The 23,639-nt window shown below is 51.5% G+C and overlaps 1 protein-coding gene across 20 annotated transcripts in view; it reads right to left on the bottom strand.

Moving 5' to 3' along the window:
• The window catches only part of LOC118207422 (rap1 GTPase-activating protein 1-like), a 119,438-nt gene that overhangs the window by 4,179 nt on the left and 91,620 nt on the right, over positions 1-23,639 (bottom strand). For 7 of the 20 annotated variants that reach the window (XM_035380969.1, XM_035380968.1, XM_035380974.1 and 4 more), the window contains 19 exons: positions 22,012-22,050; positions 21,674-21,859; positions 20,715-20,818; positions 19,900-19,978; positions 19,560-19,613; positions 19,250-19,333; positions 17,258-17,358; positions 16,471-16,600; positions 14,633-14,788; positions 14,282-14,353; positions 13,626-13,712; positions 11,898-12,038; positions 10,065-10,196; positions 6,698-6,775; positions 4,209-4,318; positions 2,900-3,016; positions 1,843-1,978; positions 1,251-1,362; positions 940-1,070 (listed from right to left, as the gene is read on the bottom strand). In XM_035380969.1, the coding sequence (XP_035236860.1) occupies positions 940-1,070; positions 1,251-1,362; positions 1,843-1,978; positions 2,900-3,016; positions 4,209-4,318; positions 6,698-6,775; positions 10,065-10,196; positions 11,898-12,038; positions 13,626-13,712; positions 14,282-14,353; positions 14,633-14,788; positions 16,471-16,600; positions 17,258-17,358; positions 19,250-19,333; positions 19,560-19,613; positions 19,900-19,978; positions 20,715-20,818; positions 21,674-21,859; positions 22,012-22,050 (2,049 nt within the window). Of the gene's footprint in view, positions 1-168; positions 217-939; positions 1,071-1,250; positions 1,363-1,842; positions 1,979-2,899; positions 3,017-4,208; positions 4,319-6,697; positions 6,776-10,064; positions 10,197-11,897; positions 12,039-13,625; positions 13,713-14,281; positions 14,354-14,632; positions 14,789-16,470; positions 16,601-17,257; positions 17,359-19,249; positions 19,334-19,559; positions 19,614-19,899; positions 19,979-20,714; positions 20,819-21,673; positions 21,860-22,011; positions 22,051-23,639 lie in introns of all 20 variants that reach the window. The other 13 variants (XM_035380976.1, XM_035380979.1, XM_035380963.1 and 10 more) reach the window with 13 other exon arrangements.

Raw genomic sequence — 23,639 nt, 5'->3', positions numbered from 1 at the left:
GTCTGCATAATTTTAGGTGTGGGCTGAATTCAGTTGGCTAACAGAACCCCCCCCCCCCCCACAGTGGCCGTTTCAGTTGTTCACTTCCAGGCAGACACATGCAGGTCAGAGCACACGTGCCCCTGCATCACAAGTCTAGACCCCTCCCCCGAGAGACCATTGGCTGACCTGTTGATGGACATCCACGAAGCGCTGGGGTGGGAGGGGCTAGCAGTTCTGCACGGGGCACACAGACGAGTGACAGGATTGGCGAGGGGGCCAGCGAAGGGCACAGAGAGAGGTGGCCCAATCAGCAAGGCACAATGTCACAGGTAACGTCACAGGTCACAGGTCACAGGTCATAGGGCATGCAGAGTCATAACAGGAAGTAACACCACATACAGACACTGCAGGAATTCACTACTGTCACAGAGGAGCCTGTTTGTGTTGCCGTTCATACGCAGAACAGACACTGCATATACTAGCCATGAGCTGTGAGAATGGCTCACATCCAGGGGTAAAGTGCATTCAATGTCTGAACAGCAACGGTGGGAGACCACCATTTTCAGCTTTCAAACCTCTGCCTTTCTGTGTAATGAAACAGGCCGTGTTGCATCTCCAAGGAGTGAGCATATTCCATCATATCCTGACAGGCTATATAAGACAACAATATAAAACACTGCACAGACAGATATTGCATGCATGCCTTATAAATACAGAATACAGAACAATAAAGAACAAACTCACGGGAGCGTGAGACAGAACGAGCAAAAAGCAGGGCAGGAAAGAAGGAAAGAGGGAAAGAGAGAGGGAGAGAGGGAGAGAGGGGGAAGAGGGGGAAGAGGGATGGACCGTCTCATCCCGCTGGTGATTCAGCATGTCTTTCAGGAGCCTGCTGGTCCAGTTTTTTGTACTGTGGATGAAGTAGTAGGTAACCCCCCCCCCCCCCCAATTTCTCACCGATGAAGGCTTGGGGTCCTGTGGCCGCTCCAGCTTGATGCGGATGTCAGAGCGGGACGGATCGGGGGGCTTAGTGCCCTCGGGATGGGGCAGCCTGCCGGGCGCTGTGGGTACACACACCACAGCCTTAGCTAAATGTGAAAATAAATGCATCAAAAAAAATTAATAAAATTAATTCTCAATTGCTCTACCAGGTAACAGCGTTTCATATTGCATGCTACAGGACAATGAGAAGGAGTATGTCTGTATCCTAGCAACCACCATTCTCCCAAATCCTCCCCTCAGTTCAGTCGCAGCTGCTGCCCGCTCACCTGGAGAGCTCCCCCTGCTGGTGGTGCTGGCGCTGCTCATGCTGTCCTCCAGCCACGAGCTGTAGGTGAAGGAGTCCCGCTTGTGTGGAGTTCCTGCTGAGGACAGGCTCTCCTGCAGCACACACACACACACACACACACACGCACACACACGCACACACGCACACACACACACACACACACACACACAGACACACACACACACACACACACACACGCACGCACGCACGCACGCACGCACGCACGCACACACGCAGGCACACGCGCACGCACACACACGCACGCACGCACGCACGCACGCACGCACGCACGCACGCACGCACGCAGGCACACGCGCGCGCACACACACACACACACACACACACACAAACACATGCACACACACACACACACACACACACACGCACATACGCACGCACGCACGCACACACACACAAGCAGGCACGCACACACACAAGATGAGACACAGCAGAGCAGTTCACAAACAGGGTAATACACAAAGACATTCCAACACATTAATCTAACACTTGCTGCACATACACACACACACACACGTGAGAGAGAGCAGGTAAGTGTGGCCAGCGGGACCCACCATGCCGGTGTCGTACTCCTCCGTAGCTTCGGCCTCGTTCTCCTCCACCACGCTGGCGAAGCTGCTGGCGTTGGAGGATGAGCGCGAAAGGTCGTGACCTTCAGGGATGGAGGGAGCCCTGCAACACATGGCAGAGCTGCACACCTGGGTTACTGACACTCTCACTGCGTCACACACCCTAATACTGAGTCCCCACAAGAGCTACTGTACACACTCTCACTGTGTCACATACACTAATACTGAGTCCCCACAAGAGCTACTGTATACACACTCTCACTGCGTCACACACCCTAATACTGAGTCCCCACAAGAGCTACTGTACACACTCTCACTGCGTCACATACCCTAATACTGAGTCCCCACAAGAGCTACTATACACACTCTCACTGCGTCACACACCCTAATACTGAGTCCCCACAAGAGCTACTGTATACAGCTACTATACACACTCTCACTGTGTCACATACACTAATACTGAGTCCCCACAAGAGCTACTGTATACACACTCTCACTGCGTCACACACCCTAATACTGAGTCCCCACAAGACCTACTGTATACACACTCTCACTGCGTCACACACCCTAATACTGAGTCCCCACAAGAGCTACTATACACACTCTCACTGTGTCACATACACTAATACTGAGTCCCCACAAGAGCTACTATATACACTCTCACTGTGTCACATACACTAATACTGAGTCTCCACAAGAGCTACTGTACACACACACTCACATACACTAATACTGAGTCCCCACAAGAGCTACTATACACACTCTCACTGTGTCACATACACTAATACTGAGTCCCCACAAGAGCTACTGTACACACTCACACACTTTCACATACACTAATACTAATACGGAGTCCCCACAAGAGCTACTGTACACACACGCTCACTCTCACATACACTAATACTGAGTCCCCACAAGAGCTACTGTACACACACGCTCACTCTCACATACATTAATACTAATATAACATAATGTACTTTATTAGGCAATGAAATTTAGCAGGTGTAGCCTACAGGTGGCGCACACAGTAAATCCCACTCACCTGTTCTTTGTGGTGGGCACCTCAGGTGAGCTCTGATTGGATGAATTTTCAGATTTGGGGTCCTGGGAGATGTGGCCGCTGTCTTGAGTCTTCTGTGTGCTGGGGGAGCACTCTCTGCTACAGGGGGGTGGAGGGGGGGGGGGGGGGTCAGGATAGGCCCACAGAGGATGCTGCACTACAGTAAACTACACTGCATTAACCACACTACACTACAGTACATTACACCACACTGCACTACCCAAATCTCCACTACAGTAAATTACTCTACACTACACTAAATTATACGACACTACAGTACATAACACTAAATTACACTACACTACAGTTAATTACACTACACCACACTACACAAATACAGTGCACTAAATTACACTACAGTAAAATAACTACACTGCACTACACTAAATGGCACTACACTACAGTTAATTACACTACACTACATTACACAAATACAGTGCACTACACTACACTACACTACAGTAAATTAGACTACACTACACAACATTATTCTACACTCCACTAAATTATAGCTAGTTACACTAAATTAAGCCGTAGTAAATTACAGTACGCTACTCTACAGTAAACTAAACTTCGTATTCAGCAGTAGGTTGAAGGCAGCTCCTCTTCGGTAAAACGGTTTAGAGAAATGAGCGATTACTCTATTCAATAATCCTCTTAGATAATTTTGAAATGTAGTTTAAAACTCAGTTTCCAGAGGTCGGTCTAGTTTTGCCCCAGCCGCTGGTGATCTAACTGCACAGGTCTTCCGTCACTTTGACATTTTTTGTTGTGGTGAGTTATAAACAATCTCATCTCTCTTCATACCACAGCTGAAGCACACTGAAGGGATGTTTTTTTTACCGCACTGCATTATGGGAGATATTATCCATTGTCTTGAACGCAGTTACGGCCAGTTAAAACAGGAAAGATGATTGGTTGAGACTAAACAAGAGAGAAACACCAACTCCCACCTACCCCCTTGTTTCTCCATCAAAGACAAGCCTTCATGCCGAGTTTGGGGAATGTTCTTGCCCAAACATTATCTCACAACAAAGTTAGAACTGGAATTTTCTCAGAAATTCCTGAAATATTTTGTGTTACCTGGAGAACCCTCCCCTCCCCCACTGCCCACTGCCCCCCTCCCCTGACATGCTCACCTCCTCTCCTGCACCTGCTTTGTGTTACCTGGGCAACCCCTCCCCACCACCACCACCCACCTCCCCTGACATGCTCACCTCCTCTCCTGCACCTGCTTTGTGTTACCTGGGCAACCCCCACCACCACCACCCACCTCCCCTGACATGCTCACCTCCTCTCCTGCACCTCCTGGATGTTCTCGATCCCAATAGCGCTGCTCCGCCTGGAGCTGAAGGGACCGGACTTCTTCCTGGTGGGGCTTTTTCCCGGGATGATCAACGACTGCAAGAGACGCACAGGGACACTCGGTCAGTCCCAGTGCATCGTGGGACAGGTTCTTTGCTCATGGTCCCTGCTGCAGAAATCACAGTGCAACGGGAACCATTTTTGTTCTGTGAAAAATTTGATACGTTTATCCTTGAATAACCTTGAATTTTGTGTCAAACGTAATCAACATCCAACATTAACTTTGACTGTTTGTTTCTTTATTAAGGATTTGACCAATTAACTTTAGTTTAATTGATTAACTTGTTGATTGATTGACTTGTTTGTTAGTTTTTTAAAAACTTTTCTAACTTTGTTTAATTGAAAAAAACAAAGTTAGAAAAATTAAGAAAAAGCAAGAAAATGTTAGTCAGAAGCCAAGGAATAATGCTGATTGAATCCAATGCAGCGGGTCCATCAAACGTTAAACCCACAAACTGCAGTGGAGTGGAGGGACCTCCACCAACCGAACATCTAACCTCCTGAATGACGGAACGGATGCACCTGGACATGCTACAGCACTGCTGGAACTGCTCTCTGAACAGGTTCAGTACTAGGCTTCAGGTACAGCGCTAGGCTTCAGGTGCAGCGCTAGGCTATAAAACACACTGACTTCAGGTGCAGCGCTAGGCTATAAAACACACTGACTTCAGGTGCAGCGCTAGGCTATAAAACGCACTGGCTTCAGGTGCAGCGCTAGGCTACAAAACACACTGATTCAGGTGCAGCGCTAGGCTATAAAACGCACTGGCTTCAGGTGCAGCGCTAGGCTATAAAACGCACTGACTTCAGGTGCAGCGCTAGTCTATAAAACGCACTGGCTTCAGGTGCAGCACTAGGCTATAAAACGCACAGGCTTCTGGTGCAGCACTAGGCTATAAAACGCACTGGCTTCAGGTGCAGCACTAGGCTATAAAACGCACTGGCTTCAGGTGCAGCGCTAGGCTATAAAACGCACAGGCTTCAGGTGCAGCGCTAGGCTATAAAACGCACAGGCTTCTGGTGCAGCGCTAGGCTATAAAACGCACAGGCTTCAGGTGCAGCACTAGGCTATAAAACGCACAGGCTTCAGGTGCAGCACTAGGCTATAAAACGCACTGGCTTCAGGTGCAGCGCTAGGCTATAAAACGCACTGGCTTCAGGTGCAGCGCTAGGCTATAAAACGCAGAGCTATCGATGCATCAGCGCGACCTGACAGGTTTATCGGGGGGTGGGGGCGTAGGGGTGGGGGGGCTGCATTAAGCCCAGTGCTCACGGGCTCAGAGGGGGCCGCACACAGACCCCCCCTCTAAGAGCTGAGCGCAGCGCACGGAAGACCAGGGGATTAAACCCAGCAGCCGGGAGGCTTAGCCGCGGCCATTTTGTGTGTAGGAGCTTTGTTCTCTCCGAGCCACGGCTGAACCTAAATCCCCGGTTTAGGCCTTCTCCCTCTTAACCTCTCAGACTGGGGGAGGGGCGGGCGGGGGGGGGGGGGGGGGGGGGGGGGGGGGGGGTAAGGACCTTACCTAAAGAGGGCTTCAAAGGAACTGAGCAGAATTATGTATTTATTTGAGAATTCTTTGTGTTAAAGAAATGTGTATGAAATAATTCACTTGTGTTCACAAGTGTAAATATACAGAAGCATACATAGCACTGATGACTACAGAGGTTGAATGCAGGTATGATGTCTCATCAGAGAATAAAGTAAAATTGGAAATGGTTGATGATGACAAAGACTAATGATGGTGTGGTAACAGTGCTATTGGGAGGGGGGGGGACATCCTGGTACTGTCAGGCTAGCCTAGTTTTTACTCTACATAAAACATGATTAATTGGTGGTCAAAAGGCTGTACCATGGTGACCTAAAAATGAACAATTTGTAGGCACAAAGAACTAATGCCTGCACTAAGATTCATTTTGTAATCTTGGGTGAATTATTTATAAGTCATTTAGGATTTCTAAGCTGCTGCGGATAAGAGCTTCTGTTAATTATCTGTAATATAATGTACTGCCGAGTGAGTCAGAGCTGTAGTGCTGACACCTGTGTGCGTGACATCACAAGCCAATGAACGGAGATGTGATCTCCGAATTTGTCCAATGGGAGCAAAGATCAGATCTGCCCTCAGAATGCATCCAATGGGAGATCCCCAAACAGCACCGGAACATGAGCCTCATCTACCTGACATTTACTACACGGAACGTCACCACTGCTACCTGTTTGGACAGGTACACTCACATTGACGAATGTCCGTGGCTAATGGGGCTTGTTTTGTTTTTTTTTTTCCCTCCGATTTTGAAACACAGAAAAAGCAGAAAGCCGAAGAACGTGAACAGACTGGGCCGCTGTCGGCATGGAGACGGAGGGGCAGAGCAGAGCGAAAGAAAGAAAAGAAAGAAAGGGAAGAGTTATACATGAACCTCTTCTATCGTTCCTATGCCTATGGCACTCCCACGCCGTCCGTACTTACTGGGACTTTTCCCTGGGACAAGCAATGACTGAATCACAGAGAGAGAGGGAGAGAGGGAGGGGGGAGGGGGGAGGGGGGAGGGGGTATGGAGGGATGGAGGGAGAGGAGGGAGGGTGGAAGAGAGAGAGAGAGAGGGAGATGGGGAGTGAGAGAGAGGGAGAGGGAGAGAGAGAGGGAGGAAGAGGGGAGAGAGGGAGGGAGGGATGGAGGGAGGTGGGGAGGGAGAGAGAGAGAGAGGGAGGGGGAGATAGAGAGGGGAGGGGGGAGTGAGAGAGAGAGGGAGAGAGAGAAAGGAAGAGAGAGAGAAAAAGAGGGAGGGAGGGAGAGAGAGAGAGGGAGAGGGGGAGAGAGATGGAAGATAGAGAGACAGGAAGGGGGAGAGAAAAAGGAAAGGAGAGGAAGAGAGAGATGGGGATAAAGAGAGGAGGGAGGAGGGGAGAGGGAAAGAGAGAGAGGAAGGAAGGAGGACGAGATAAACACATCATGAGATTTCATGCAGCAGGTAAGCGTTACAAACAACACGGCATTAACCCAGAGCTGAAAAAATAAAGAGAAAGAGACATATCAGAGCTCTCTGCATGAGAGAGAGAGGGAGGGGGGAGAGGGAGGAAGGGAGGGAGAGAGGGAGAGAGGGAGGGAGGGAGGAGACACTGCAGCGAAGCAGAGAGCAATGCAGGTGGGGCTCAGGAGCAGGTCCTGTACAGACGCAAGAAAGGCAGAGGAAGACATGTCACAGAGTTAGAGACACAACACAGCACAGCCTAACATGGGAGGGAAGAGCTTAGTACACAATGCACACACACACACACACATACACAATGCACACACACACACACACACACGCATACACAATGCACACACACAAACATACACACACATACACAATGCACACGCACACACACATGCAAACACATGCACACACACACATACACACACTCTCACACACACACATACACATACACACACACACACTCTCTCTCACACACACACACACACACACACACACACATGCACACACGCACACACGCACACACACATACACACACTCTCACACACACACATACACATACACACACACACACTCTCTCTCACACACACACACACACACATGCACACACGTGCACACACACACACATGTGCACACACGCAGGCACACGCACATGCACACACATGTGCACACACACACATACACACACTCTCACACACACGCATACACATACACACACACACACTCTCTCTCACACACACACACACATGCACACACGCACGCATGCACATGGATGGATGCATGCACACACACTCAGATTAGTTAGAAAAAGTTCCTGAATCCCTAAAACTGCCTAAGAGGCTATGGTCCAACTGAACACACAAAAGCTTCATATTTCAGCATCATTTTTATATTCCATTAAACCCTACTTTATTTCAAATCTGTCAAACGCAGTTCATTACCAGTCTGAGACCAAACGGGAGAGAGTGATAGCAACTGTTTACCTCCCTATTACTTCCCACTTTAATGTAACTGTTTCATACACTAATCCCTAACATACACTAATCACTAACAGACACTGATCACTAATATGAAACAGGGATCTCTAGCTGCATAGCTCATGCTAGCAGAATACCCTCCAGCTAAGACGCTGGGCCCAGACCCCCCTGTGCGGGTCAGTCCGGAGCTCCTGAGACTGAAGCACCGCGTCTCTCCCAGAATGCAGCGGTGCGTATGAGCTCAACACGAGCGCAGGTCAGGAAGCCGCTGAGTGAAAAGTCGGGGTGAAGACGGGTCGAGGAGTTAGAGACACAAGGCTGTCTGCGTGTTAAACGGGGACATTGAGAGTGCGTTTGGGCCGCGCCCCGCCCCGTCCCGTCCCGTCCCGTCCCGTCCCCGGGGGTCCGTGGAGCAGTCAGGGGCGGCCCGGACGAGCCGGACAGAGAGGGGGAAAGAGAGGAAGGAGTGAGAGAGGAAGGAGACAGAGGCCTGGACGAAGGAACCCACAAAACCTCCCCTCTGACGGGTGTGAATTTCACCCAGCTTTACTCACACCGTCGTTACCGCCATCAGGGCGGGGTCCACAAAAAAAACCAAAAAAAAAAAAACACACTTACCCAGAGCTGCCGGACCTGCAAACCAACACCTGCAGCCTCGCAACAGGACACACAGAACACAAACCGCACAGACAGGAAGTACACTGCAGCACGAGAGCAAACACCGGAGCAAAGCGCGAACGCAGGGGAACGGACAGGGCTGTCACTCTCCATGCGGGGGAGCTGATGCAGGCGCATGCACGCATGCACGCATTTACTGCGATGGGAGCAGGGGGGCCGGGGCGGGGGGATTTGGACAAGCACACCCACACTCCCTGAGTGAAACTGGAATGACCGGACACACAGGGATGAATACAGCCTGCAGGCGGAGCACACACACTCTCATGGGGGTGACGGGGTTTTATTGGTCCATGGGGAGGGAGGAAGCGTGGTGGAGAGGACAGAGGCTTGGGTTCGAGCGTCAGAGGGAGAGCGGAACGTCACTGCCACCCGGGCGTCCCGCGCGGCTCGGAACACGCCGTGCCCCGCCACGCAGGTGACCTTCCACAGGCGCGCCACGCCCCCCTGCAGGGCACCTTCCCCACTGCGCTGCAGGACCCGCCCTCTCTGCGCCAGCGTGCTACACCTGTCTACACCTGTGTGTGTCTGTGCCAGCCTGCCACACCTGTCTACACCTGTGTGTGTCTGTGCCAGCGTGCCACACCTGTCTACACCTGTGTGTGTCTGTGCCAGCCTGCCACACCTGTCTACACCTGTGTGTGTCTGCGCCAGCGTGCTACACCTGTCTACACCTGTGTGTGTCTGTGCCAGCTCGCTACACCTATGTGTGTCAGAGCCAGCCTGCTACAGCTGTGTGTGTCACTACCTTTAACTGCACTGCATTAAATGAATGTTCTGAAACAGGTAGCATTTCATATAAAATGGTTAAATTATCTAGTCTGTTTCTGAAGGCTCTGGGATGCCCTGTGTGTGTGTGTGTGTGCATGCGTGCGTACGTGCGTGTGTGTGTGTGTGTGTACGTGTGTGTGTGTGTATGTGTGTTTATGTGTGTGTGTGTGTGTGCGTGCGTACGTGCGTGTGTGTGCATGTGTGTGTGTGTGTGTGTGTGTGTATGTACGTGTGTATGCGTGTGTGTGTGTATGTGCTGCCCTGACATACCGAGCTGAGTTTTTGGGGGGGGTGGAGGGGGGTTTGGGGTCACTGTGAGACTGGGGGGGGGGACTCAATCTGACTCTGTTTTGGGGGAGGGAGAGCATCACTGAGGGCTTACTTACTATCCCGGGGGTTTTGGGGGTCTCTGGTAGGACGGGTGAAAAGCTGCCGGACGGGCTAGTGGCCACTGTGATTGGCTTCTTGTTACCGTGGCCCATCGCGTCCATTGATTGGCTCCTGCTGCGGATCACCCGCTACAGAGAGAGACGCAAACACACACTGAGTGCCGCTGAGTCCCCACGGGGGGGCCGTCACTCAAACAGGGGGGTGGGAGGGGCCAGGGTGAGAGGGAGGGGCCAGGGTGGGAGGGGCCAGGGTCAGAGGGAGGGTCTAGGGTGGGAGGGTGGGAGGGGCCAGGGTGAGAGGGTGGGTCTAGGGTGGGAGGGGCCAGGGTGAGAGGAGCCAGGTTGAGAGGGAGGGGCCAGGTTGAGAGGGAGGGTCTAGGGTGGGAGGGGCCAGGGTGAGAGGGAGGGGTCTGGGTGGGAGGGGCCAGGTTGAGAGGGAGGGGCCAGGGTGGGAGGGTGGGAGGGGCCAGGGTGAGAGGAGCTATCCCAGGGCACGGGCCCAAAAATTCCTGAGCTGACAGAAGTTTGGCAGGACACCCCCTGTACCCAGAATATGACTAGAGAGGAGAGAAGGGAGAGAGAGTGATGGAGAGGGAAATGAAGAGAGAGAAAGAGAAACGGGGTGGTGAGAGATGGTGGGAGGCAGAGGGAGAAAGATGGACAGAGAGAGTGAGGGAGGACAGAGAGAGAAAGACAGAGAAGGGTAGCGAGATGGAGAGAGAGGGAGAGACTGGTAGAGGGAGAGTGAGAGAGATAGAGGGAAAGAGAGCATTGGGGTGCAGTATGGAAGTAGGCCCTGGGTTTTAGGAGTTTAGGAGTTTGTAACGTATGCAGGCCACACACACACACACACACACATACACACGAGAGCAATTGGGCAGAGGATTGCATGCAGGCCACACACACAAGCGTGTTAGGGGAGAAGCCATTCGGGACGTTGGCTGGACATCCATCACAGCCCACAGCAGCAGACAGCACAAGACAGGCCGCGTCGCAGATTCCCAACGTTCATGTCCCAGGGAGAGCAGGAGGGAGCTCCCTCTCCCGCTCACAGGCCAAGCTTTCAGGCTCTGACATCACAGAGGAGGAACACAACCTTTACCGTTACACAACATCAGGCTCCCAACACACACACACACACAGAAACACACACACGCACGCACGCACACAAACGCACACACACACACGCACGCATGCACGCACGCGCACACATACACACACACACACACCATACACATACACATACACCATAAACACAGAAACACACACACGCATGCACGCACACAAACGCACACACACAAACGCACACAAACGCACACACGCACGCACGCGCACACATACACACACACACACACAGAAACACACACACGTACGCACACACAAGATCACAGCCACACGCACACACACACACACACGCATGCACGCACACACACACTCGCACGCACGCACGCACGCGCACACATACACACACACACACACACACCATACACATACACCACAAACACAGATACATGAACACACAAATTCACAGTGATGCTATCTGGTCCACATGCAAAAACCAGAGCAGGGAAGCCTGTTTTTTTGACAGAAACTCTGCTCCCATGATGAAGGTAAAGTGGGAGGTGGGGAAAGTCCGGAGCCTGAAATGCAATCGTGTGGAAGCAGCAGCTCTTTCCACAGAAACCAGCCTTCAGCTCCGCGGGGAAACTCCCAGAATCCTCAGCGATACACAACGAGCGTTACGGTTGGTTACCTTGAAGGAGACTTCACCCACTCGCACGGCTGCCCTGACAACCTCCCTGGCCCCGCCCCCAGGTGTTGCTGGGTTACCTTGAAGGACTCGAAGAAGCCCCCGCCCCCTCCGCCCCCGTTCTCCAGCCGGTCCTCCTCCCCGCCCAGGCCCATCATGGACTGGCTGTGAATGTGCAGCTCCTCATACAGAGTCTCCAGCAGGGCCGAGCGAGTGCGCTCCTGATGCAGGGGTACACACACACGCACACACACGCACACACACACACCATACACACACACACACACATATACACACACACACACACACACACACACCATACACCATACACACACACACATATACACACACACACACACACACACACACCATACACCATACACACACATACACCATACACACACACACGCACACACACACACATACACCATACACCACCCACGCACACACCATACACACACACACATACACCATACACACACACATACACCATACATGCACATACACCATACACCATACACACACATACATACACCATACACACACATACACCATACACGCACACACACACATACATACACCATACACACACACACACATACATACACCATACACACACACACCATACATGCACATATACCATACACATACATACACCATACACACACATACACCATACACGCACATACACACACATACACCATACACACACACACACATGCACACACCATACACGCACACCATACACACACACACACACACACACACACCATACACACACATGCACCATACACACACACCATACACATACACATCATACACACACACACACACCATACACACACACGCACAAATACGTATATACAAACATGCACCAATGGGGGGAGAAAGAGAGCGATATAGTGCGTGGGTGAGTCTTTGCATACAAAGACTCACCCACACTCATACACACACACACACACAGACACACATTACATTACATTTTATTTGGCAGATGGTTTTATCCAAAGCGACATACCGAAGGTCATTGAAACAACTACAAACACAGGTCAGATAAGGTACAATTCTCATAAAGTATACATTGCTATGAATATCAAGTCTAGTTCACACAGTGAACACAGGCTAAGTCAACAAAGTTATGGCAAGTCATAAACTAGAAGTGATGCATGATTATAAGAGATATGATGAAGAGCTACAACATAGAGATGAATATACACGTGCAACAGGAAAGTGCTACAAGATCAAGATACAATACTATATAGTATATTGGGGGTAACCCTGCAGAAGAGTAGTGTTAGAGTTAGTGAAGCTACAGTCTGAAGAGATACGTCTTCAGTCCACAGCGGAAGATGGTTCATAGAGGAACAGGGAGTTCGTTCCACCACTGGGGAGCTAGGGTGGAGAAGCTTCGTGGTCCTGACAAGCGAGAACCATTCACTCAGATGGCAGGGAGTCCCTACACATGTCCTGTAGGTAGGTGGGTGGGAGCGGTCCTGTTGGCTGCAGGGTGGGCCAGGACCAGGACTTTGAACCTGATCCTGGTGCAACCGGCAGCCACTGGAGTGCACACACACATGCACACGCACACACAGACACACACACATGCTCTCACACACACACACACATGCACACGCACACACACACACACACACATGCACACGCACACACACACATGCTCTCACACACACACACACATGCACACGCACACACAGACACACACACATGCACACACACACACAGACACACACACATGCACACGCACACACAGACACACACACATGCTCTCACACACACACATACAGTCTTACCTCCAGTTTGGCAAATTTCTCCGCTTTGTAACACGCGTACTCGGCATTGATGAGCTTTGTGAGAAGGAACTCATGAAACTCTGGACCCTGAGAGTGAGAGAGTGAGCGAGAGAAAGTGAGAGAGACAGAGTGAGAGTAATAGAGTGAGACAGTGAGAATGACAGAGTGAGAGAGAGTGAATGAGTGAGTGAGAGTGACAGAGAGAGTGAAAGAGTGAGAAAGTGAGAGTGTGACAGAATGAGTGAGTGACAGTGAGAGTGACAGAGAGAGTGAAAGATTGAGAAAGTGAAAGTGTGACAGAGTGAGAGTGACAGAAAGGGAAACAGTCTTTCACACACCCGGGAATATAATTATCAAATGTACAATAAAACAATAAAACACCTACAATGACAGGATGAGTATCCTGCAGTGATAGCACTGTGTGCCTAGTGACAGCTCATTTGGAGAGGAGCCAGCGCCCCTCAGAGGGCTGAGCATCACCATCATGCCAACACGCACCCTGCAGCACTGACACCAGCTTTAACATCACGGGTCACAGGCTCACCTTCACGCACCCTGCAGCACTGACACCAGCTTTAACATCACGGGTCACAGGCTCACCTTCACGCACCCTGCAGCACTGACACCAGCTTTAACATCACGGGTCACAGGCTCACCTTCCTGAAGAAGGCGGGGTCAGGCAGAGCGGGCCCGAAGAAGGGGACGTCGTCACGGGCCGTCACCGACACCTGCGTGGGACAGCAGCGCAGGTGAGCAGGTGAGCAGGGGAGAGGTAAGCGTGTCTGAAACACTGCGGTTTGGGGGGGTCGCGGGGGGTGGGGTGGGGTCAGCAGCGGAGGTGAGCAGGGGAGAGCTAAGCATGACTGAAACGCTGGGGTTCGAGGGGGGGTTACGGCGCCAGGGACCGGACCAGCCCCGACCTCGCCGCGGCGCGTTACCTTGTACAGCACGTTCTCCACGGGGGTGAGGGCGGGGGGGGGGGGTGGCAGAGGGGTGGGGCACGTTACCTTGTACAGCACGTTGTCCGAACACGGGTTCTCCGCCTGCACCACCACGTACGCGTGCAGGAAGTTGGAGGCGATCATGTCGGGCACGAAGGGCGTGTTCTCGTCCTGGAACACGATGGCCACGATGTCATTTCCTATGTGTCTCTTCCGCTGGAGCTGGAAAACAGAAAAACAAAAAAAAAACAACAAAAGATCAGCGCAAAACCTAGAGTTACTCTCTTATGAGGATGGGGGGGTGGGGGGGGGCACAGTCACTTCTTCAGATGATGTAACAGACACGTCTTCTGATGACATCACAGACACTTCCTCTGATGATGTCACAGTTTAACCGTCTCTGACTTCAGTTCACTCCTGGAATGAAGACGCTTTTTTTCCATGGAGCTGATTGGTCAAAGGGCGATGGGTGCTTTTATACGTTTCAATCCGTTTCAAGCCTGAACATAACCTGCCCCGGACCTGGTTAGCCATGCAGCGTAAGTTACCATGGCGATATACGCCCGATTTAAAGTGAGTCAGCCTCGTGATACGGAAGAGCCAGGGTTAAGCTTCAGCTAGCTCGCTCGCTAACCCCGTAACCTTGATTCGTAGCACGACCACCCCCCGCATCTCTACTCACGCCGACATCGTCTAATAGCGATCCGCTCCCAGTAAACGGTGATATGGCGCTGTCAGAGCTCTCCTCCACCTGCGCGTGACACCTCCACGCCTCTCATCCGCCATAATAACAGCGGAACAAGGTGTGAGGAGAGAACGACGCCGCAGCTCCGCAAATATTTATTTACCCCCGCGCACCGAGCCGGCTCACACCCCCAGGGTACGGGCTCATGTTTACAGAGCACAGAGTCAACACCTCCGTTTGTCTCAGGGAATAACAGACGGTCCAGTGACCAGCTGTCCTCATCCAGGATGACATGAGTGTCTGTTTAGAAGAAACGCCCCGCTTATCAACCACGTCCAGGAGACAGCAGGGACCCGAACGGCTCCTTTATTTACTCGAGCACGCTGATGAAAATAAACACCACCCTCTCCTGAGCAATAAACGGATAAAAAGGAAGGTATGCTGAACACGCTTTTTGGTTCTGTCATTGTTCTCTTCTCAGCAGTACTGTAGTACACAGACATGCCAGTAAAGCCTTATTGAATTTAACGTAGACCCTGAAAAAAAGAGAATATTTGGCCATCAATGACCCCCCTCCTGACTACCGGGAGACCCCCCCCCCCACCCCGCAGGTTTACAGGTGGGGGACACCCCCCCCCCCGCCTTTGTTTACCAGCACAGAAAGAACCTCCAAACATTCTGCGACCTGTCATTCAAAATCACAACTAAAATCAGGACCATTTTTATACGCTGAACGTTGAATTCACTTTTTACAAGAAAATGCAAGCATTTTCTGCTTCTGGTATAAACTAGAAAGAGCGTCGCCATCCTCAACGCAATTCATTTCTTTCCAATTCAGATCGATCCCAAATCAATGATGTTTTACAGGCAGAATAAAACTTATGATGTACAACACGTGAGCGGCAGTATGGTATAATGGGTAAGGAAGTGGTATTGTAACCTAAAGGGGTCATAGGTTGGCTGCCATTGTACTCTTGAGCAAGGTACTTAACCTGCATTGCTTCAGTATGTATCCAGCTGTATAAATGGATGCAGTGTAAATGCTGTGTAAAAAGTTGTGTAAGTCGCTCTGGATAAGAGCGTCTGCTAAATGCCTGTAATGTAACATGAAGAAATACACAGCATGAGCTTCTCCTTGGGACCCAGTGTACAGTGAGGGGTACACTGGGTGGCAGGGCAGCGGGCATGCTGAGGATTGTGGGAAATGAGAGGCCCGTACCTGCTGGGAGTCCCCCTCCGTGTAGGGGAGCTTGGTGGACACGTGGAACATGATCTCCTTGTTGCGGAAGTTGTGGTAGACCGACTGCATGCCCGTCTGGCCGTGGGTCACGTCCAGCCCCCCCCGAAATCTGAGAGAGGGAAACGGGACATGTCACAGTGCCTGCTGACCAGGAGCATCACAGGGGAACAGACACTGAATCTGGTGAATAGACACTGTATATGGTGGATAGACACTGACTCTGGCGAATAGACTCTGTATCTCGTGACCAGGAGCATCACAGGTGAACAGACACTGAATCTGATGAATAAACACTGTGAATAGAAACTGTATCTGGTGAATAGCCACTGTAGATGGTGAATTGACATCGTATCTGGTGAAAATACATTGTTTCAGGTGAATAGCCATGGTAATATACACTATATCTTGTGAACAGACATTGTATATGGTGAATAGCTACTGTAGATGGTGAATAGAAACTGTATCTGGTGAATAGCCACTGTAGATGGTGAATTGACATCGTATCTGGTGAAAATACATTGTTTCAGGTGAATAGCCATGGTAATATACACTATATCTGGTGAACAGACATTGTATATGGTGAATAGCTACTGTAGATGGTGAATAGAAACTGTATCTGGTGAATAGCCACTGTAGATGGTGAATTGACATCGTATCTGGTGAATAGCCACTGCAATATACACTGTATCTGGTGAATAGACACAATATCTGGTGAATATACACCATATCTGGTGACCAGGATCGTAGCAGAGGTCCACAGTCTTACCCTTTGAAGTCATGCAGCTCAATCTTCTGTCCCAGGAATTCCAGGAACTCCACAAAGGCCGGACTCTCCTCACTGTTCCCAAACAGCTCTTCCTCTGTGGTCTGCCGGAAAAACCACACGGAATACACACAGCTCTTAAAATACATACTCAGACTTACTAGACACGATAGCCACACACTGCTATTGGCTTCTGAAGGGAAGACTCAGCGTGTGTGCTCAGAGAGGTGATTGGACTTCACTGCACATGCACACAGCCAATCACAAAGCCAACCCAGGCTGACTCTGTTACCCAGAACCTGCAGGTTTGAGGGCTTCAGTAAGACTGAGGGCTGCTCTTCAGCAGATAATATCTTACGCACAGTATTCATGGTTTACACCCACACTGACAAGGAAAGACCAAAGGGATCAAACGAAAACTAACACTAAATCAAACAGCTTCAAACCGACAAACTGTTTCGGCTTCAATGCTGGAAGGAGGAAAAAGCAAAAAAAACTGAAGAGCTTTATTTATTTATTTATTTTACATATATATATATTATTCTAAAATATTTCCCTTGAGTCTAACTGCATAATGAAGAATGCTAATGGCCTGACTGAGTAAACACACGTGCCCGTTAAGTGGGGGCACTGAGGCGGACAGAGGAGGAGATCGGAGTAGAGGGGGGTCCTGGGGGGGGGCAGGGTGGGAGCCTTCGGGTTGGCAGCTGAAGCCCTCAGTCAGCCTGGACATGGATAACGGGGGGCAAGGACAATATATCCACAGAATGTGTGTTTGTGAGGAGACATTAGAGACACAGTGGGGGCGGGGCTTTGGAGCGGCGTTGGTGTCTCTGCAGGCGCTCTCTCCCATGCTAATTGGGGGTGGGGGGTGGGGGGGGCTGGAGTGCGCCTCTTACACCCCCCCCCCCCCCCCCATTGGAGGACTCTCGTCCTGAAGAGTGCCCCGCTCTCCTCCTCCGGGTTTAAAGGTCAAGGATACGCAGCTCGGAGCGCCAGGAGGACTCTTCTCCTCCTCTTAGCCTCAGCTCTCCTTTCATAAACAAACAATGAACCGGAGACTCAAAAGAAATCCCCTCCAGTGGGGGGGAATAATGGAGTAAAGTCATGGCAACCCAGTACAGAGGTACACTGAGGCCACTAAACAAGGCCTGTTACCCAGCAGGCCTTTTACCCAGCGGGCCTTTTACCCAGCGGGCCTGTTACCCAGCGGGCCTGTTACCCAGCAGGCCTTTTACCCAGCGGGCCTGTTACCCAGCAGGCCTTTTACCCAGCGGGCCTTTCACCCAGCGGGCCTTTTACCCAGCGGGCCTGTTACCCAGCGGGCCTTTTACCCAGCGGGCCTGTTACCCAGCGGGCCTTTCACCCAGCGGGCCTTTCACCCAGCGGGCCTGTTACCCAGCGGGCCTTTTACCCAGCGGGCCTGTTACCCAGCGGGCCTTTCACCCAGCGGGCCTTTTACCCAGCGGGCCTGTTACCCAGCGGGCCTTTCACCCAGCGGGCCTTTTACCCAGCGGGCCTGTTACCCAGCGGGCCTGTTACCCAGCGGGCCTTTCACCCAGCGGGCCTTTTACCCAGCGGGCCTGTTACCCAGCGGGCCTTTCACCCAGCGGGCCTTTTACCCAGCGGGCCTTTTACCCAGCGGGCCTGTTACCCAGCGGGTCTGTTACCCAGCAGGCCTTTTACCCAGCGGGCCTTTTACCCAGCGGGCCTGTTACCCAGCGGGCCTGTTACCCAGCAGGCCTGTTACCCAGCCGGCCTGTTACCCAGCGGGCCTGTTACCCTGTGGGCCTGTTACCCAGCAGGCCTGTTACCCAGCGGGCCTGTAACCCAGCGGGCCTGTTACCCAGCAGGCCTGTTACCCAGCGGGCCTGTTACCCAGCGAGCCTGTTACCCAGCGAGCCTGTTACCCAGCGGGCCTGTTACCCAGCGAGCCTGTTACCCAGTGGGCCTGTTACCCAGCGGGCTGCACTGCGAAGCGTGGGCGAATCTCACCTGCCCAAACTTCTGGTAGATGACTCCGAACTTGAAGTTGTTGCTGATGACGTGCTCGTCGAAGGTGACGATGAGCCTGGAGGCCTGGGGGGGTTGGGGGGGGGGGGATGGGGGGGTGAGATTAATCATCATGTCCAGTGTTTCTGCTCTTAATATTTGAATTCACTTTCATCTAGTGACTGAGGCTCACAGGCTTTTACATGATAAACTATAGTTTGCTACTTATTATTTACTGTAGTGCTACTCTGTTTTCTCCTGTGGAAGAGACGCTGGACTGAATCGCACGAGGCCTCTGGCCTTCTCCACATACCTTGGGGTAGAGGACAGGGAAGAACCGATCCACGTTCACCTCCTCGCAGACCAGCTGGGGGGACACAGAAGGAGCGCGACCTTTAAATCCCTCCCCCTTCCTCGACACAGAAGGAGCGCAACCTTTAAATCCCTCCCCCCCTTCCTCAAATCACCGGGAGTCTAATTAATCATGCTTCCCCTCCAAACTTCACCGGGAAACAGCCCAAATGCTCGTTAATTCTCCTTCATCAGCCTTGCCAAGCTCGGACAGACACAGAGGGGCCCGCTCATCTGGCGTGGGGAGCAGCGTTGTTCATTACGGTCAGAGTTCTGTCACAGCGGCCCTGAGTGCGTCTTACCTTGGCCATCTGGACCACGTTGGGGAACTCAGTCAGGCAGGATATGGGAATCACGTCGTGGTGGGTTTTAAACTTAGTCCTGGGATGCACGGAGGAAGAGAGAAGCGCTTAGTCATAAAACACGGGACGCGACAGAAACCCCGTCTTCCGGCCGATTATCGTAAATAAATTCTGCACGTTTTTGTCAAATCTTGCATTCTGCAAACGGAGAGGTGCAAAAACCTCACAGCCACGCTTCTCCCCGTGCACAGAGTGCGAGACAGGAACAGGAACAGGAACAGGAACATGACGTCTGCTCGCACAGGCATCGTTAAAACACCTCAGAGCTCCTGTGAAACACCTTGGTGGAGCGGTTCATTCACACAACACGCAGGGCAAAGTGCAAAAAAAGGCTAGTTTAAAATGTGCAAATGAGTGAGTTATTCAGTCTCCATTAATTAACTGGAATCAGAAACCCTGTATGAGCAGAGATGTGACAGCATGATTTTACCTGCTGCTATGGAGACACCTATCACCATCTAAATCAAATCAAATCAAAATTTATTTACATAGCGCACTTCGCAAACAATTTGTCTCAATACGCTTCGCAGACGACCCTGGCCTAAACCCCCACAGGAGCAAGCCTGAGGCAACAGTGGCAAGCAGAAACTCCCTGTGGCAGATGGGAAGAAACCTCAGAAGGAACCAGGCTCGGGGGGGGGGGGGGTATCCATGTAAATGGCTGGATGTGAGGGGCATGTCTCTGTGCCTGGGCGCCTGTAAGGGGCCTGGGGAAGGGGGGGCGAGCTGGGATGGGGGGGTGGGCGCAGGTTTACCGGAGCATCAGCCGCAGGTGCTCCTGGTCTCCGATCACATCATACTTTATGGAGAAGACCAGGTGGCCCAGGCTGCTGTCCATGGAGTAGTAACTGAAGTGCTCCTGGGGAGACAAAGCCAAGATCAGTGGGGCAGTGCAGTGAACTGTGCTGGTTACCTAAGGGTTGCAGGTTCAATTCCCAGGTAGGAAACTAGCCCGTGTACCCTTGAGCAAGATGCTTTACCTGCATTGCTCCTGTATATATCAAGCTGTATAAATGGATATAAGTCTGTGTAAGCTGCTCTGGGTAAGTGCCTGCAAATGTCTGTAATGTACTGCAGTGAAGGTTCGTCTCCTCTCATCTCCCTATCTGGTTCATATTAAGGCTTCAGCTGTTTAAGGGCCTGTGGCTTATCAGTGGCCAAAGAGCTACCTCATGCACACTGACTAACATGTAGCAGATCCGGCTGAGAAATGCCCTAACAGGACAATCCAAAACAGAGCCCTCCTCAGATTCATTCACAGACGTTCCCCTCTTGGCTCTGGATTGGCACAACGCTGAGGTCCAATCCAGAGGGGGTGCATGCCGAATCGGGGCTCCTCACACACATCGTAATGTGTACTGCATATAAGTGTGTCTTATTTTTATTTAAACAGGTAGGTCAACTGAGAACTCAGTTATCTTCTTCCATGGGTGGGGAATTCTGCAGCCAATCAGACGTAGGTAGGGTCATTAGGTGGCCAATCAGACGTAGGTGAGGTGATTGCGTAGCCAATCAGATGTTGAGGGGTGATTAGGTGGCCAAATGTACGGAGCCAATCCTGTGTAATTTTGGCCAACACACCAGGATTAACACCAACAAACTTTCAAAAGGTGCCACGGGACCTTTGAATGATTTTAATGCAGTTGTGCTCCGAAGCCTGTGATTGGCCCTGCGGCTGTGAGTCAGAGTGTGGGGCGCGGCGCGGTGATGTCACCTTCCCCAGGAAGTGCTTCCTGTAGATTTTGGCGGTGGTGTTGCACTCCAGCTTGACCCTGGACGTGGGGGACAGGAGCTGCTCGGGGTTGGGGGCGCTGCTCAGGTCGTGGTTGGTGCCCTCGATCCAGTAGCCCCCGAACTGGGGCAGGAGGATGAGGGGGAACGGGCTCTTACGGCCCAGCACCTGGGGGAGGGGGGCGGTAGCCACGGAAACAAGTCAGTCATAGTGCATCACGTCTAGTTGCCCAGCGAGTTTACCTGCAGTATAGTGAGTGTCTACAGTGCCAGTTTTGGATAAAGAGAGGGTTCACCCCCGGTGGTTCCCCCGCGATTTACCTCATGGACGCTCGGGTATGGGATGTAGTCTTCCTCAGTCTGCGGAGACAAGAACACGAAGCGGCTGCTCAGAGGGACCACGGCAACGATAAGCCCCTGACCACACAGCAGGGTCCCCATGGAGACCGCATCACTGAGCTTAGCAACCAAACAGGAACGTGGAGAGGGACAGCGGAGCTGGGATCGATTAGTTCGGCCACGGTAACGCTGGTGAACCCGCACCTCGCCCTCCTCCACACTTTCCCGTTCAGCGTGTTTGCCTTTCATCACAAGGGAGGGAAAGTAAATTTGACGGGACAGCGTGGGGGATGGAGATGGGGGTGGGGACATACATTCCCCAAAAGGGGGGCGGTGGGGGTTGGTTGACCAGTCATACAGCCGAGTCAGGCTCCTTGAAAAGTTCAGTCCGTCTGGTATGCGGACGACACACCCATGCTAAGAACGCTCAGACTCCCTTTTGGGAGGGGACACTGTTTAGGTTGCTTAGCAACACCGGTCTCCCAGCCTGGACTTCGGCCAGGGCGTGGCTGACAGGCGGGATCTCCGGAATACCGGGAATTTCGCCACTGGCCTCTCCCCAGTATTCCCAACAACCTTTTCACTACACCTCACCTGTATTACAACAACCTTTTCACTACACCTCACCTGTATTACAACAACCTTTTCACTACACCTCACCTGTATTACAACAACCTTTACACTACACCTCACCTGCATTACAACAACCTTTTCACTACACCTCACCTGTATTACAACAACCTTTACACTACACCTCACCTGTATTAGAACAACCTTTTCACTACACCTCACCTGTATTACAACAACCTTTACACTACACCTCACCTGTATTACAACAACCTTTTCACTACACCTCACCTGTATTCTCAACAATCGATGTACAGCAACATACTATATGTGTTCCGAACAACCTTTTCTAACACCTCACATCTTTTCTGAACATCCTTTCTACATTACCTCAACAGTGTCCTGAACAACCTTTTTACAGTACAGTGCAGTGTTTATAGCATATGTTTTGAATGTGTGAAAAACAAGTTTTTTTTATTTATTACGTTATATTCCAGCCCAGTTCTGGTATATCTTGCAGCCTTAAAATTTCAAAGAGAAACTCAAAGGTACAACTACAGACTTGGGGTGGGGGGGTGTAAAGTCACACACCTTATACAGGCCCTGGGGGGGGACTTCGTACGGCTGTTTAATGTGAAATTTAACCGTGACGGAATATTTGGAGGTGAGCGCGAGGGGTTAACTTCACACTCCGTTCTGTTTGAACCCGTGACCACGAGCATGCGGGCTGAGCGCTTTCACTCCACTGCTCAACGACGGTTTATAAACCAACACCTCTGCCACCGGCTGCAGGTTCCACTTAACACTAAAATTCACAGCAGATGTCTCTTTACGCTCGGAAAACGTAAAACAGGGACAGTTCTTTTAGCTGCCACGGAAGCCGTTTTTTACACACGTGAGGAGAATACCGGGACATTTTGTCCTGTTTCAGGCGTTCGTGGGGACACAGGGACACTTGGTTCCAAACCGGGACGTCTGGACACCGCACCTTTTAGAAATGGGGGTGGGATGGGGTGGCATACCTTTGGAACAGTGTAGGTGTT

This window comes from Anguilla anguilla, chromosome 11 (genome assembly GCF_013347855.1).
Source record: "Anguilla anguilla isolate fAngAng1 chromosome 11, fAngAng1.pri, whole genome shotgun sequence".
In the NCBI taxonomy this organism is placed as follows: Eukaryota; Metazoa; Chordata; class Actinopteri; order Anguilliformes; family Anguillidae; genus Anguilla; species Anguilla anguilla.
Note: the sequence above shows the minus strand (reverse complement) of the source record. Positions and strands in the feature narration are given on the sequence as shown.